The sequence below is a fragment of the Macaca fascicularis genome, chromosome X, assembly GCF_037993035.2.
Source record: "Macaca fascicularis isolate 582-1 chromosome X, T2T-MFA8v1.1".
Classification (NCBI taxonomy): domain Eukaryota; kingdom Metazoa; phylum Chordata; class Mammalia; order Primates; family Cercopithecidae; genus Macaca; species Macaca fascicularis.
This window is the reverse complement of record NC_088395.1, coordinates 147954456-147970353: the sequence shown is the minus strand read 5'-3', so window position 1 is coordinate 147970353 and position 15898 is coordinate 147954456. Positions and strand designations below refer to the sequence as shown.

The 15898-nt window shown below is 46.9% G+C and overlaps 1 protein-coding gene across 1 annotated transcript; it reads right to left on the bottom strand.

Annotated features, from left to right (window-relative positions):
- Positions 1–906: 906 nt before the first annotated feature.
- LOC107126531 (uncharacterized) lies at positions 907–4366 on the bottom strand. The gene has a single exon (XM_074029809.1). The coding sequence runs from the start codon at positions 4358–4360 to the stop codon at positions 1442–1444; it is 2919 nt and encodes a 972-aa protein (XP_073885910.1). The 5' UTR covers positions 4361–4366; the 3' UTR covers positions 907–1441.
- Positions 4367–15898: the final 11532 nt, after the last annotated feature.

The window sequence follows — 15898 nt, the reverse complement described above, 5'->3', positions numbered from 1 at the left end:
CAGAGAACATCTAGCTGAATATGTCATGGAATATGAACGGAAACAAAAGTTTTACTTCATAGATATAACTCAGGACATTTTCTTTCTAAAAGGATATATTGTATCATTCAAGTAAGGAGAGGCTTTCACAGCTGAATGCAACTCAATGACTATAGATTTTGAGTTAAGGACCAACTCCTTTTCGCCTTCCCCACTGATCATCCATCCAAATCACTAGTTTTATTTAAGCTCCACTAAAAATCTACACATTGCTTAGACTTGTCCTCATTACTTTCAAAAGAACCCAAATAAAACTCCTGTCAATGGAATGGGCTCTGGCTCTTCCTGGCCAGGCAAATGAGTGCCAGCCTGGAGGCTTCTGAGCACCACATCAAGGAATTCTCACCACATTTCTCAGGAAACCCTTGCAGATGATGGGGATCAACCACCTAGTCCTTGCACTGTGTTCACGCTCCCCAGTGACAGAGCCACAGGACACCTTCCATGACTTCCCCATGTGGAGACTCCTCTCTGCTTCATCCTCCACCCAGAGCCAACTGCTCAAGTAGTTTTCCATTCCAGGCTTTTCTCTCACCTTCTGAGAATCTGGGCCCTGCCACCACCCAGCTTCATAACAATCAGCTCCCACAGAAGCACCTGCAGTTTCCCAAAGCCCAAAACTGCCTTAGCTCAGAGCCTTTTTACTCAAAGCCTCCATCTGGAGTCTTACCTCCCCACTCCTTTTGAAACTTACTCTTTAGATTGTAGAGAAAATCTTACCACATTCCTGATATGGCGTCTGTAGCTACACTTTACCGTTTTAGGGGTAGGGATAAGTCTTGCTTTTAATAGTAACTTCACTACTAACAGTAACTTCTATGAGCAAATGCTGATATAATGGTCATCAAATAAATGAGTCACAGGCACTTTTATTTATTACAATTTTCTTTCTGCTACTTTCTTACATAAGCCAAGCAAACCAGGTATGTATCTTTAGTTTCAAGAACAACAAACTAAAGGGCCTGAGGAAATGCAAATATTAACAATCCTTTACTTTGTTCCAGTATTTAAGTGCAGAGTTCCTTCACAGTTTCAAGAAAATTCCTACAGCAATACCACATTCACCTGTGACACGTCACAAAATGAGGCCGAAGGTTTTCCCAATGTGGTGTGTTTGTGTGTGTTTTTGTTTTTATAAAACATCAAAATCTTAAACCAGATAAACAGCAATACACGTTGTGACTAATATTCGTAAACTAAGATTCTGAAGCTATTTAAACCTGTCATTAATAGGAAAAGCATTTGAAAAATACCCAAAAGGAAAACAGGTAAATCCCTTAACCGCCCATATGGAACAGAAGTGCAAACAGCACTGTGTTCTCCCCAGCCTCAGCCGAGCCCTCCACCACGTAGAAACTCGACCGCCCTCTTCAAACTCAGAGGGAAGAATCTACCCCAGACTTCACTCAGAAGAGAAGCTGGGGGACACGACACTGGAGCTTGCACTGTCTGTGGCAGTGGAGTCATCTGTGGTGTCAATTATGGCCTGGGCTCTCTCTTCCACATCTTTCAAAGCCTCCTTGTACGAGGGTGGAAAGGAAATAGGGACGGTATTGTTGAGCATGGCCAAAAACTCCACTACTTTCCTCTTACTGATTTCTGAATGAGCTCTTGGACCCCACAGGAATTCGTAACGTGGAGGAGCAGTGTTGGGCACCTCCCGGTACTCTAGGTAATGTTCCTGCACCCAAACTTTAGTGAGGAGCTCTCTGGGCTCCCCAAAGATAAAGTGCTCCCTCCCAGCACGCACCCCTATTCCACTCAGCACATCCCAGATGACCTCCTCAGAGGCACAGGTGCCCTTCATGAAGATGATACTCAGAACAAGAAACAAGAGGTGGTTCTGGGGCACGCCCTGCTCATCACTCACACTCCCCTCACAGCTGAGCTCTAATGTGTTTACAAAGACGTAGGAGTCCTCAGGGTCCACCTCTCTCAGGGAAATGCCAAAAAGAATCTCTATGAACTCACGGGCTTTCCTGAAGATCATAGGAAAGTAGCCCCTGTACCTGTTGATGACATTTGTCACCATCTCTGCCTTTGTGACAGGCTGCTTCGCTTGATATTTGAGGAGAAGAAACCGCACCAACTCGTCTACCTTTTCATCCAGTGTATAAGTGAACAAGGGCTCGCTCTCTATCAAGGACTCACTGTCTGTCAAGGACTCGCTCTCTAGCAAGGTGTCTGAGGTGCTTGTATCTTCATCTACTGGGCTGCTGGACTCTTCACTGACTGGGCTCAAGGAAGTGGAGGAGGAGGAGCAGCTCACAGCACTCTGGAGAGGAGACTGGGCAGGCCCCTCAGGAGGACTCTGAGGACTCTCAGGGGAACTCTGGGAAAGACTCAATGAAGTGGACGAGAAGGAGCTGACAGGACTCTGGAGAGGACGCTGCGCAGGCCCCTTAGGAGGACTCTCAGGACTCTCAGGAGAACTCTGGGAAAGACTCAATGAAGTGGATGAGAAGGAGCTGACAGGTCTCTGGAGTGGAGACTGGGCAGGCCCTTCAGGCAGACTCTGAGGACTCCCATGAGGACTCTGCAGAAGACTCGCTAAAGTGTAGGAGAAGAAGGAGCTGAGAGGTTTCTGGAGAGGAGACTGAGCAGGCCCCTCAGGGGGTCTCTGAGGTCTCTCCGGGAAATCCTGGGGAAGACTCAGTGAAGTCGAGGAGGAGCAGATAATCACAGGACTCTGGAGAGAAGACTGGGAGTCCTCCCCCTGAGGAGGACTGTGAGGAAAGCGGAGAGGAGACAAGGAGACCTCCCACTCAGGAGGACTCTGAGGAGTCTGGAGAGGAGACTGGGGATCCTCCCTGTCAGGAGGACACGGAGGAATCTGGAGAGGAGACAGGGAGGCCTCCCTCACAGGAGGACTATGAGGAAACTGGAGAGAAGACAGGGAGTCCTCCCCCTCAGGAGGACACTGAGGAATGTAGAGAGGAGACAGGGAATCCTCCCCCTCAGGAGGACTCTGAGGTCTCTGGACAGGAGATTGGGAGTCCGTCCCCTCAGGAATGCTCTGAGGACTATAGAGAGGAGACTGCGCAGGCCCCTCAGGAGGGCTCTGAGGACTCTCAGGGAAACTCTGGGGAAGACTCAGTGAAGTAGAGGAGCAGCAGATGCTTATAGGACTCTGGAGAGAAGACTGGGAGTCCTCCCCCTGAGGAGGACTATGAGGAAAGTGAAGCGGAGACAGGGAGTCCTCCCACTCAGGAGGAATCTGGAGAGGAGACAGGGAGTCCTCCCCCTCAGGCAGACTCCGAGGACTATGGAGAGGAGACTGGGAGTTGTCTCCCTCAGTGGGACTCTGAGGAATATCGAGAGGAGACTGGGCAAAACCCTCAAATGTACTTTGAGAACTCTCAGGGGAACTCTGGAAAAGACTCAGTAAAGGGGAGGAGGAGGAGGAGCTCAGAGGAATCTGGAGAGGAGACTGGGGAAAACCCTCAAAAGTACTTTGAGAACTCTCAGGGGAACTCTGGAAAAGACTCAGTAAAGTGGAGGGGAAGGAGGAGCTCACAGGAATCTGGGGAGGAGACTGGGGAAAACCCTCAAAAGGACTTTGAGAACTCTCAGGCGAACTCTGGAAAAGCCTCAATAAAGTGGAGAAGGAGGCGCTCACAGGAATCTGCAGAGGAGACTGGGGAAAACCTTCAAAAGGACTCTGAGAACTCTCAGAGGAACTCTGGAAAAGACTCAATAAAGTGGAGGAGAAGGAGGAGCTCACAGGAATCTGGGGAGGAGACTGGGGAAAACCCTCAAAAGGACTTTGAGTACTCTCAGGGGAACTCTGGAAAACACGCAATAAAGTGGAGGGGAAGGAGGAGGTCACAGGAATCTGGAGAGGAGACTGGGGAAAACCCTCAAAAGGACTCTGAGAACTCTCAGGGGAACTCTGGAAAAGACTCAGTAAAGTGGAGGGGAAGGAGGAGGTCACAGGAATCTGGGGAGGAGACTGGGGAAAACCCTCAAAAGGACTTTGAGTACTCTCAGGGGAACTCTGGAAAACACTCAATAAAGTGGAGGGGAAGAGGGAACTCGCAGGATTCTGGAGAGGAGACTGGACGGCCTCACCCTCAGGAGGGCTCTGGGAAATCTGGAGAGGAGACAGGGAGTCCTCCCCCTCAGGAGGACTCTGAGGAATCTGGAGAGGAGACAGGGAGTCCTCGCCCTCAGGAGGACTCTGAGGAATCTGGAGAGGAGACTGGGAGTCTTTCCCCTCAGGGGGACTCTGGAGAAGACTCGGGGAGTCCTCCCCCTCAGGACGACTCTGACGACTCTCAGCGGAACTCTGGAGAAGACTCGGCATCCCAGCAGCAGGCATATCCTTGTCCCCTGGAGAACGCAGAATCAGAGAAGAGGATGAGGATGAGAAAGAAGAAGAGGAGGAGGAGGGGAATAAAAAATGGAGAGAGAAAGAGAAAATGGAGGAGGCTTCCTCCTCTCCCTCATGTGGGGGATCCTCTGCATCTACCAACTCTAGTATGAAATTTGGCTTCTGGAAGCCTTGCTCAAAGCTGGGGCATGGAATGTTTGGAGAGAGAGGCATGATGAATATTGCTCAGGAGCAGCAGGTAAACGTGTGAGCATGAATGGATATGATGGGATCCCACAGGACTGAGGGAGAGAGGGACAGTGCCAGTGGCCTCAGCTGAGAAACTCACCCATGATGGCTCTGACAAAGGCCGGCTTACAGCTCTTCTTCCCTTACGGTGGTGCTCTAGGGCCTCACAGGTCGCCTGTCTTTCTAGGGGGTTTGTCTCCTGGGAACCTGTAGGAGGATGTGAGAAAGCACCTCAAGGCACAGCTGGCAGGCAGAGTCTGAGGCACCAGGAATGACAGTGGGTGGCTATGGGCTGGGTGCTGCCAGGTCTGCCCTGTTTCTGGGGGTAGGGCCCTTGGTACAGAGTCAGGCTGTGCACTCACCTTGACTCCTGGCAGTGCCTGGGCCTCCTCTGCTGTGGTGCTTTTAGGATGTATGTGTCCCTCACACCCAGGTCTTCAACTCCTGGTTCCTGGAGCACCTGCAAGGGGAAGTGAGGGAGACCCTCCAGTTATGATGGCAGCTGGGGCTGGCCAGACTCCCAGAGTCCCACAGTTCTGAGGTTCATGGCCCCCTCAGCATTCAATTAGCATTGTCACATGTTCTCAGACAGGGGCAGGCCCCCACCACTCTGCTGGCCTGAGGCAAAACCTCAGGTGAAACTCCACAGCGCTGAGAGCAGTGGGAGGTAATGAGGTGGCAGCCACCTCCCAGCACTCTACCACGGGGGTGATCCGGGTGGCCTCACGTCTGTTCTGATGCACATGTTGTGTCCGGAATTGGTGGGTTCTTGGTCTCGATGACTTCAAAAATGAAGCCACAGACCCTCGCGGTGTTACAGTTCTTAAAGATGGTGTGTATGGAGTTTGTTCCTTCAGACGTTCAGATGTGTCCGGAGCTTCTTCTGTCTGGTGGGTTTGTGGTCTCGCTGACAGGAGTGAAGCTACAGACCTTCAGATTGAGTATTACAGCTCTTGAAGGTGGTGCATCTGGAGTTGTTCGTTCTTCCGGTGGGTTCGTGGTCTCGCTGGCTTCAGGAGTGAAGCTGCAGACCTTCATGGTGAGTGTTACAGCTCTTAAAGGAAGGTGACGTGGACCCAAAGAGTGAGCAGTAGCAAGATTTATTGTAAAGAGCAAAAGAATAAAGCTACCACAGTGTGGAAGGGGACCCGAGCAGGTTGCCACTGCTGGCTTGGGCAGCCTGCTTTCCTTATCTGACCCAACCCACATCCTGCTGATTGGTCCATTTTACAGAGAGGGTTTGGTCTATTTTACAGATAGCTGATTGGTCCGTTTTGACAGCGTGCTGATTGCTGTGTTTACAATCCTTGAACTACAGACAGAGTGCTAGACAGAAAAGTTCTCCAAGTGCCCACTAAGTTAGCTAGATGCAGAGTATCAATTGGTGTATTTACAAACCTTGAGCTAGGCACAGAGTAATGACTGAGGTATTTAGAAACCCTGAGCTAGACACAGAGTGCTGATTGGTGTATTTACAATCCCTTAGCCAGACATAAAGGTTCTCCAAGTCCCCACTAGACTCAGGAGCCCAGCTGGCTTCACCTAGTAGATCCTGCACTGGGGCTGTAGGTGGAGCTGCTCGCCAGTCCCGAGCAGCGCCTGCAATCCTCACCCCTTGGGCAGTCAATGGCACCAGGCGCCATGGAGCAGGGGGTGGCGCCCATCAGGGAGGCTCGGGCCACCAGGGAGCCCACTGCGGAGGGGGGGCTCAAACATGGCGGGCTGCAGGTCCCAAGCCCTGCCCTGCAGTGAGGCAGCTGAGGCCTGGGGAGAACTGAGCACAGTGCCAGCCGCCGGCACCCTCTGCAGCTGCTGGCCCGGGTACTAAGCCCCTCACTGCTCTGGGCCGGAGGTGCCCGCCAGCCGCTAGGTGTGCAGGTCCTGCCAAGCCCACGCCAGCGCCAGCCAGAACTCGGCTGGACCGCGAGCACGGGACTCAGCCTGGGTTCCCCCCCGGGCCTCTCCCTCCACACCTCCCCGTGAGCAGAGGGAGGCGGCTCCAGCCTCCGCCAGTCCAGAGAGGGGCTCCTACAGTGCCGTGGCGGGCTGAAGGGTTCCTCGAATGCCACCAGAGCGGTCGCCGAGGCAGAAGTGCCAAGCACGAGGGCTGATAGCACGCTGTCACCTCTCAATGTGACCCCTCAGTCCTCACTCTTCTCCCCAGCAGGGTCTGGGAGTCTTCCCTCTGCCGGCTGGAGGCAGCTCCCCATGCTGACTTGCCAGGGGACCCCCAGAACAAGGCCTCCCCTTCCCTGTCCCCTACACCCCTCACCCAGCAACAAGAGGGCGGCCGCTCAGCCTGAGCCGACTGGGGAGCTCGAGGAGGGCTGATTTGAGGAGCAGGGTGGGAATCTCTGGGAATCCATCCTCTGAGGTGGGGGTTCCCCGGTCCTCCTCAATGTCTTCCTATTTATTCCCTAGCGGGCCGGCATCTCCTCCCTTCCTCTGCCGTGAGGACCCGTCCCTCAGCCCTCAGCTACCATCTTCCTTTCCGCGAACTACAAGTCCCACGGCAGGGGTACAGCAAGCCGGGCGGGCTTCTCTCTGTGGTGGGGGGGGTCCCTCAGTTCTCCCTCGGGGCCCTCACCTTGAAAACTGGATAGGTTTAAGGCTCTTCCCTCTGCTGACCTGAGACGAGCCTCGTCACAAAATACCTCAGGTTCTTCAGCCTCCCAAGATGGACGCCGGAAAGCACATCCGGGAACCCTGCCGGGGATGATCAGGACTGACAGCAGGGCTAGCGTGGGGCGGGGCCTCCTCTCAGAGGAGCAACCACCCCCCACTTGTCAGCCTCCTTTCCATCCCTTCCTTCCCACCTCCAGGATGTGCTCCTGCCCTTCCTGCTCACTCCCTAAGCCTTGCCGGACTCTTCCCTCCCACCTCCCCAGTCCTTGACACTCACACCCCACCTTTTTCCAGGGCTGACAGCAAGGAGTGGCAGGGTGCAGCCTGTGCCTCCCCTCCGTGTTGGGAGGTCGCTGTCCTTCGACAGAGTTCTCTTCTTGTTGCGTGACCAGCCCTGGTGCAACTCCCTCTGCTTAACCGAAGCTGCCCTCCTCAGAGATAATCTCCCCTCTAGCTGACTCCCAAAGTGGAAGTCAGAAAGTTGTAAATCTGGGGACCCTGATGGGCTCCTCCAGAGCTGGCAGCAGGCACAGGGACAGGACAGAGGGCACTACCGGTCATGGATGTTCCCTTCCTGCCCTCCTGAGAGGCTGTGCCTGGATTCCTGAAATGGCCTGGGCTCCCTGCCTCTGTGCATCTGAGTCTTCCACCTCCGAATAAGCCCCTCCCATCCCTGAGACCTGCAAGGTGCAAGAGAGGTCGAATCACATCCCTCCACAGGGGGATATGGCCTCCCAGGCCCCAGGCAGGACTCCGCTGCCCTCCGCCTGAAATAGCGTGGGAAGGACCCTCAGTCTTCCTCTATTCCTGACACAGCCTCCACTCCCTCCCTCTTGTCTCCAGAGACTGTTTTTCAGATCAAGGTTCCCATTTCCATGAAACCCCCAAGAGGGACTGGAGCACCCTAGCATCTCTCCCTAATGGCCCTGCCCAAGGCCTCCCAGGAGGAGTGAAAATGAGCTGATTTTGGGGGGTCCTCCTGTGTCCGTAGTGGGGTAGCTCACCAGTCCGTCCTCTGTATCAGCCTGGGGATGCCTGGAAGGACCTCTCGTGATCTTCCGCTCTCATGATCTGAACTGAGACTCACCTGAGCACAGCCTTGTCCTCTTTCTCCCCCCTAAGATGTCAGGGGACACCCCTGTGGGTCACCATGCCTCTGGGCCTCCCGGGGATGACAACGGGGGGCAGCTGGTTTCTGTGGATCCTCCTCTTTGTGGGCAAGAAGTGTCTGCAGTTTTCCCTCAGAGGCCTCATGTGACTACTGGCTGCTCCTGGGTCTTCTGTCCTTCCCAAGATGACAGTATGACCCAGGGAAAAAATTAATGTGACTTTACCCTGAAGGAAACTGGAAAACTCCACCTCACCATGGTGATCAAATTATCATCAATGACAGATTGTGTTTGTACTCTGTGCCGTCGGTATGATATGATAAGAATGGCACTTCACTTCTCTGTTCATCTTCCAAGAAAACATAACCTACATCAAATCATAAAAAAAATCAGATAATTCCCAGTCAAAGGCTGTTTTCCGAAATACCTGACAATACATCTCCAAACTGTCAATGTTTTCAAAAGCAAGAGAAGTCTCAGTGAACTGGCACAGCCAACGGGCATTGAAAGAGACATGATGAATAAATGTAACGGAGTATCCTCAGGGGATCCTGGGACAGAAAACAGATTTTCGTGACAAGGAGATAAATGTGAATAAAGTATGTTTGTTAATAAACAAAGGATGTTTGCATATCACTATTGGTTCATTAGTTTTAGGAAACCTTACCAAAGTAAGATGTTAATAACAGGGGGAATAGATTATGGGACATAAAAGAATGTTCTTGAACATTGTGTCAATTTTCTTTTAAATCTAAAATTATTCTAAAATAAAATAACATGAAAAAAATGTGATCAAACTAGATAAAAGATATGCCTTTTAAATATTTTAAATATTGAAAGTAGAAGTTTGAACTTGGGACTTAACCTAGAGTTTCTGCTACAAGTATTTCTACTACTCTTTATACTAGAGGTAGTGGTAAATGTTGTAAGCAAAGAGGAATAAATGAAAGGAATGAGGATTGGCCAGTTGGAAACCAAACTTCTGTGATTAATGGATGACACTACTGAGCATGAAAAGAATCCAAAAGAACTAAAGATAATTTACTCAATTTATAATAGTATATCAGTTTTCTAATATAAGGTCAGTATTCAAACGAATATCCACTAAGAAAAATACTTAACCAAAAATGCATCCGAGAAAAATACTTAACCAGAAATAATAACTTTACAGATGAAAATATTAAAATGTTTTTAAGAGATATTAATGAAGACTCACATAAATATAAACTAAAAAATAATTCATAGGCATGAAGATTCAATATTTTAAATGAGTTAGTTCTTCCAAAAAGTAGAGGAAAATATAGAATAATTGAAATCCCAAATCAAAACAAGCAAATGGCTTTGGACATGTGTGAGTCACCTGATTCTAAATATAAAGACATGCAAGTGGTCAAGCATAGTCAATATACTCTTGAAAAACAGAAAATAGTCTATCCAATAGTAAGAATTACAAAGAAGCTAATGTGATGAAGAGTTTTAAATTTAGGTGCAGGGGTTGGTCGATAGACCAATGAAACTGAATGGACAGTCTTGAAAAACAAAAGCAAAAAAAAAAAACCTGTGCACATGCGTTCTTACCTGATTAAAAAAAAAAAAAATTCACAGCTTCAGAGCATGGAATAGCCTTGTTGAAACTGATGTCAGCAGATCAACTGAGTATCCATATAAAAACCCTAATTTAAGTGGAACCCTTCTTCACCCCATACACAAAACTGTTACTAGGATATTTAAAGCCTACTTTAAAAATACTGTATTCCAAAAAATAAAAATAAAAAAACTTCAAATATACATGGATATATACAGAATAATAAATAAGTCTTTGTTTAGATTATTTTTTATGGAGTCAGCAGTAAAAATATATTAGAGCGTCAGTAAGGATAGAGGTGAAAGGATTGAAAGAGGCTGGGAATGTTGATCATGTCAGTAACAGAAGGAAGCAAGATAGTATGAGTCAAACAGGAAGGGAGGCAATGGCAGCTCCTTCCATCCCCTTGTCTCAACCAATAGAAGGTCTGGCTACTTTCAAGAGCCTTTTGCTATCTCAGAGTAGGACTTAGAACTCAACAGTGGTTGGAGGAAAGCTACCTGGAACAATGATGGATTTATTCCCCTTCCTATTAGACCAGTCCTTCTGCTGACCTCTGGAACTCTGGGGATCCAAGAAATATAACACAAGCAGTTGTGACGTGTGGTTGACGTGTGATTTTGCCAGAGAATTCAGTGAGAGTTGGGGTTCTGTCCACCCACTACAGCCAGGATCAACTGAGTCGTTCATGAGCTGACTTCCCTCTTCAGCTCTGGCTCAGTGTCCCAGGGGCAGTGGGCCTCTGCTCATAGCCAGGATTGGTGGATCAAACCTCAGCGCTCAAGGTGGAAACCCACAGACAAAGAAGCTCTTCTCCCAGCCTGGGAGGGAACTGGTGGGTAAATTGCAGCTCTGGCCCCCATGTCCTTGGGAATTATCCTCATGGAGCTTTTCTTCTGAGTTCCCAAGAAGGGAGCACTTCTTATGGAAGGTGAAAAGAAAATGGCAGCCCATCCTTTTATCTCCTGGTACTGGGAGGAATTTTTCTGTCCAGAAGAGAGAGGGACTAATGATCTCGGGATTGAATCAGTGGGACAGTGTCAGGGAGCTTTTTAAAGGAGTGAACACAACCCTTCTCCAAACATACCCCAAATGACTCACCTTCAGTTCCTTTTCCTCACTTTAGTTTCAGCCTTCAGGGAACATGCTGCCTCTGCCAGTGAAGGTTTACCATAGTTGCCATGAATGTAGATTTGTTGATCACGGGGTTGGGGGAGTGGAGGGCATTCCCATCGTTTGAGGAAGAAGTAACATTTACCTGTGTATCAGAGAGGTTATAAAACACACATGAATTCTAACAATAAACCATAAGAACCAAATCATGGCTCAATTTCATTTTTGTTAATAGGAAAGGTAGCAAGGTTTTGTGTGTGTGTGTGTGTGTGTGTGTGTGTGTGTCCTGGATGCCTCCATTTCTTTATCTTAACCCCCAATGCAACAGCATCTTCTGTTCCCTCAACTACTAAAGTTCATTCCAAATCCATCTACTTAAGTCAATCTCCGTTACTAGGGCTTTGGGTGAAACTAACATCATCTCTCCCCTAGACTATGGCAACACTTGCCTTATGGTTGCTTCCTTTATTTTTTTTTTTTCTTTATCCCTGTAAATTCCATTGTCTCTTCAGCAGCCCATTATTTTTTACAAATTCCAAACCGTAGTTAATTTTCTAAGATTACACACATCAGATTTAACTATTATGTAAAGTTATATGCATTGTAACAAATGCATAGAGTTCTGTATCTAATACCCAAGTATCATACTGACCAGTTCCATCAGCTTACAATTCCCCTGTGAAGTCAACCTCTGCACTTCTCCCAAGATCCTAGAAGCTATGCTTTCTTTTCCTTTTTTTTTTTTTTTTTTTTCGAGACGGAGTCTCGCTCTATTGCCCAGGCTGGAGTGCAGTGGCCGGATCTCAGCTCACTGCAAGCTCCGCCTCCCGGGTTCACGCCATTCTCCTGCCTCAGCCTCCCGAGTAGCTGGGACTACAGGCGCTCGCCACCTCGCCCGGCTAGTTTTTTTTTTTGTATTTTTTTAGTAGAGACGGAGTTTCACCATGTTAGCCAGGATGGTCTCGATCTCCTGACCTCATGATCCGCCCTTCTCGGCCTCCCAAAGTGCTGGGATTACAGGCTTGAGCCACCGCGCCCGGCCCCTGCTTTCTTTTTCTTAATAGTTCCTAGAGTTGTAACTTTCGCAGAATGTCATATGAATAGGTTCATAAGATATTCACTTCTAAAAGAGTGGGGTATCATTTTTCATTTTAACCAGCAAGGAATGAGAATCCCTGTTGCTCCATAACCTCTATCACATTTGGTATTTTAAGATTTTTGGATTAGAGTCATTCTAGTAAGTGTGCAGTGTAATATTTTCTGGTTTTCCTTTGCATTGCCCTAATGGCAAATGAATTTGATCATCTTTTCAAATACCTCTTAGCAATTGGTATATTCTCTTATGTGATGTGTCTGTTCACATCATTGGCTTTGTTGTTATTGTTGAAATGGAGTCTTGCTCTGTCGCCCAGGCTGGAGCACAGTGGTGCCATCTCTGCTCATGGCAAGCTCTGCCTCCCGGGTTCATGCCATTCTCCTATCTTAGCCTCTGGAGTAGCTGGGACTACAGGCGCTACAGGCGCCCGCCACCATGCCTGGCTAATTTGTGTGTGTGTGTGTGTGTGTGTGTGTGTGTGTGTGTGTGTGTGTGTGTGTGTTTAGCAGAGACAGGGTTTCCCTGTGTTAGCCAAGATGTTCTCGATCTCCTGACCTCGTGGTCTGCCCACCTCGGCCTCCCAGAGTGCTGGGATTACAGGTGTGAGCCACTGCGCCCGGCAGAATATTGCTGATCAGAAAATTCAGAGAGCAAACTTCATAAGAAACACAGGGTTCCCACATATCTCCACTCCCACACACACACACACACACACACACACACACACACACAGAGCAACTCACATTATTTACATTTTGTAATAATGTTGCACATTTACTGCAATTGCACACACACAGCGACTCCTATTATTTACATTTTGTAATAATGTTGCACATTTGCTCGGATCGATTGACCTGTATTGCTACATCATTAAGTAAAGTCCACATTTTACATCAAGACTCAGTTTTAGTGTTGCACGTGATGTTGGCTTTGGCAAATGTATAATGATAAGTATTCACCCTTACAGTAACATGCAGAATTGTTTCCTCATCCCTAATCTCCTGTGGCTTCACCTATTCATCTATCCCTCTCCAACTTCTACTGCCTCGGAGGTCCCAGAAACCACTGAACATTTCATTGTATCCACAGTTACCTGTTCCAGAATATGGTTGGACTCATCAGTTATGCATCATTTTTGTATTTTCTCTTTTCACTTAGCAAGATGCTTTCACAATTCTTCTATGTCTATACCACTCCACTAACAATGATGGAAAGTTCCTGTTGCTCCACATACTTGTCAGAATTTGTTGTTTCAGTCCAATGGATTTCAGCCATTCTCATGAGTATATAGTGCTATCCCCTGGTTGTTCTAATTTTAATTTACAATTTCTTTACTCTTTTTTTTTTTTTTTTTTTGATACACTGTCTCACTCTGTTGCCCAGGCTGGAGTGCAGTGGTGCATCTCAACTCACTGCAACCTCCGCCTCCTGGTTTCAAGCGATTCTCCTGTCTCAGCCTCCAGAGTAGCTGGGACCACAGGCATGTGCTACCACGCCCAGCTAATTTTTTGTATTTTTAGTAGAGGCGGGGTTTCATCATGTTAGCCAGGATGGTCTCGATCTCCTGACCTCGTGATCTGCCTGCCTGGGCCTCCCAAAGTGCTGGGATTACAGGTGCAAGCCACCGCGCCCAGCCTTAAATTGCAATTTCTTAATTACAAATAATGTTAAAAATCTTCTCTTATATTTATTTGTCATTCATATATATTCTCTGGTGGGGTGTCTGTTCAGATTTCTTTTTCTTTTTTTTTTCTTTTTTGCCCATTTTAAATCAGACTTTTTGTTTTCTTCCAGTTGGATCTTAAGTGTTCAGTGTATATTTTAATGTATGTCTTTTGTCAGAGGCTGGTTTCACAAATCTTTTATCCTTACTTTTGTCTTGTTTTTCATTCTCTTTGCAATGTGTTTGGCAGAATAACATTTGTTAATTTTAATGAAACTCAATTTATCTCTTTTTTCATAGATGGTTGGTGCTTTTAGTGTTTCATCTAAAATTGTTAGGTGACCAAACCCAAGGTCATGTAAAGATTGCACTCGTAAGTTTGACCAAAATTCAATAGATTGATAAAGTATGTGTGTGAAAATGCTAGGTATTCATATACATTTATTTTGTAGAAAATTAATTGCTGAAACATTTTGGGCAATAAGTCAGCAACATGTTAAAAAATAGAAAACATTCATGCTCTGTTTATTTTGACTCAGTTTCCACATTCATATATGACTTTTGTATAAGAAATGACATGAATTTGCCCAAGAAGTTGTTCAAAGTTGTTGATTGTAGTTCTATTAATTATAGCCACAAAGGAGAAATGAATATATGTTCATCAGGAGAAGATTTGTTCAATTTGTTATTTCACAGAAATCAATTCGAATTCTAGGGAGTTATTACAAAAGTAACAGAAATCTATATGTGTTTTCATGGAAAGCTTCTGCATCCATTGTGATAAACAAGTATTTTGGTTTGTTAGGACGCCATAGCACACTACCACAAGCTGGGTGATAGAAACAGAGACTTCCTGTCTCGCCGTTTTGGATTCTGGCAGTCCAAGAGCAAGGTGTTTGCAGGGTTGGTTCCTTTTGGGACTATGAAGGAAGGATGTTTTCCAGGCCTCTTTCTGTGCCTTGTAGATGGCTGTCTTTACCCCACGTCTGTTCACATTATCATATCTCTATACGTATTTCTGTATCCAAATTTCCCGCTTTTATAAGGACTTCAGTCATATCGGATAAAGGCCCTTATTAGTAACCACTTGCTGACTTGATTGCCTCTAAAATGATCCTGTTTCCAAATAATGCCATATTTGGTTAACATAGGATTTTGGGGAGGAGGCAGACAAACTTAGAATAGCGGTAATGGCAAGTGGCAGACTTATATGTGTATCATTTCCCATGTATAGACGTATAGTGTGCTTGTGTGTGTGTGTGTGTATATATATGTGCACATCTATGTGTATAAAAGCCTGAAATCAGCTTTTAGTTTTTACAAACCACATCATTAATTGTGGTAACTTCTGAGTGAGAGACTGAATTTTAGAGAAAATTTATAAAGGGGAAAATTGTGATTGATATGTATTTTTTAGAATTGTTTGCAACAAGAACACATGCATTATTTTCTTTTAAGTAAAACATTGAAGTAAGCCTAAGAACAGGAAAAGGAGCAGTGCCATAGTCACATAAAGAAACAGCAAGCTGATGGAACAGAAAAAATATTCCTGAAATTTAAATGCCTTTACACAACAAGGTTGCTTTGATGCACATCAATTCTGATTTGAGTTGGTTGGGTGTTATGGACTGAATTGTGCCCCTGCCCCAAATTCATATATCCAAGGTCTTAAACCTTGGATATTTGGAGATTGAACCTTTGAAGAGACAATACGGTCATATACGTAGGACCTTATTCAATATAACTAATGTCTTTATAAGAAGTGGAAATTAGGACACAGACACACATACCAAGCACTAACCACGTGAGAATCCAGTCAGAAGGCAGAGCCATTTACAAGCCACAGAACAAAGCCACAGGATACATCAAATCAGCCAACATCTTGATCTTGGATTTTCAGCCTCCGGAAATGTGAGACAATAAATTTCTGTTGTTTAAGCCGCCCAGCCTTGGTATTTTCTTATGGGATAATAAACAAATACACGATGAGTCTCGGCTCTCCCGTGATCCAGGAATCGAGGCTGCTTCCAGCTTATCACATCACAACCTATGGTAACTGCTGAAGTGAAAAGAAAGCATGGGGTTGTTTCACTGGCTTCTCCCTAAC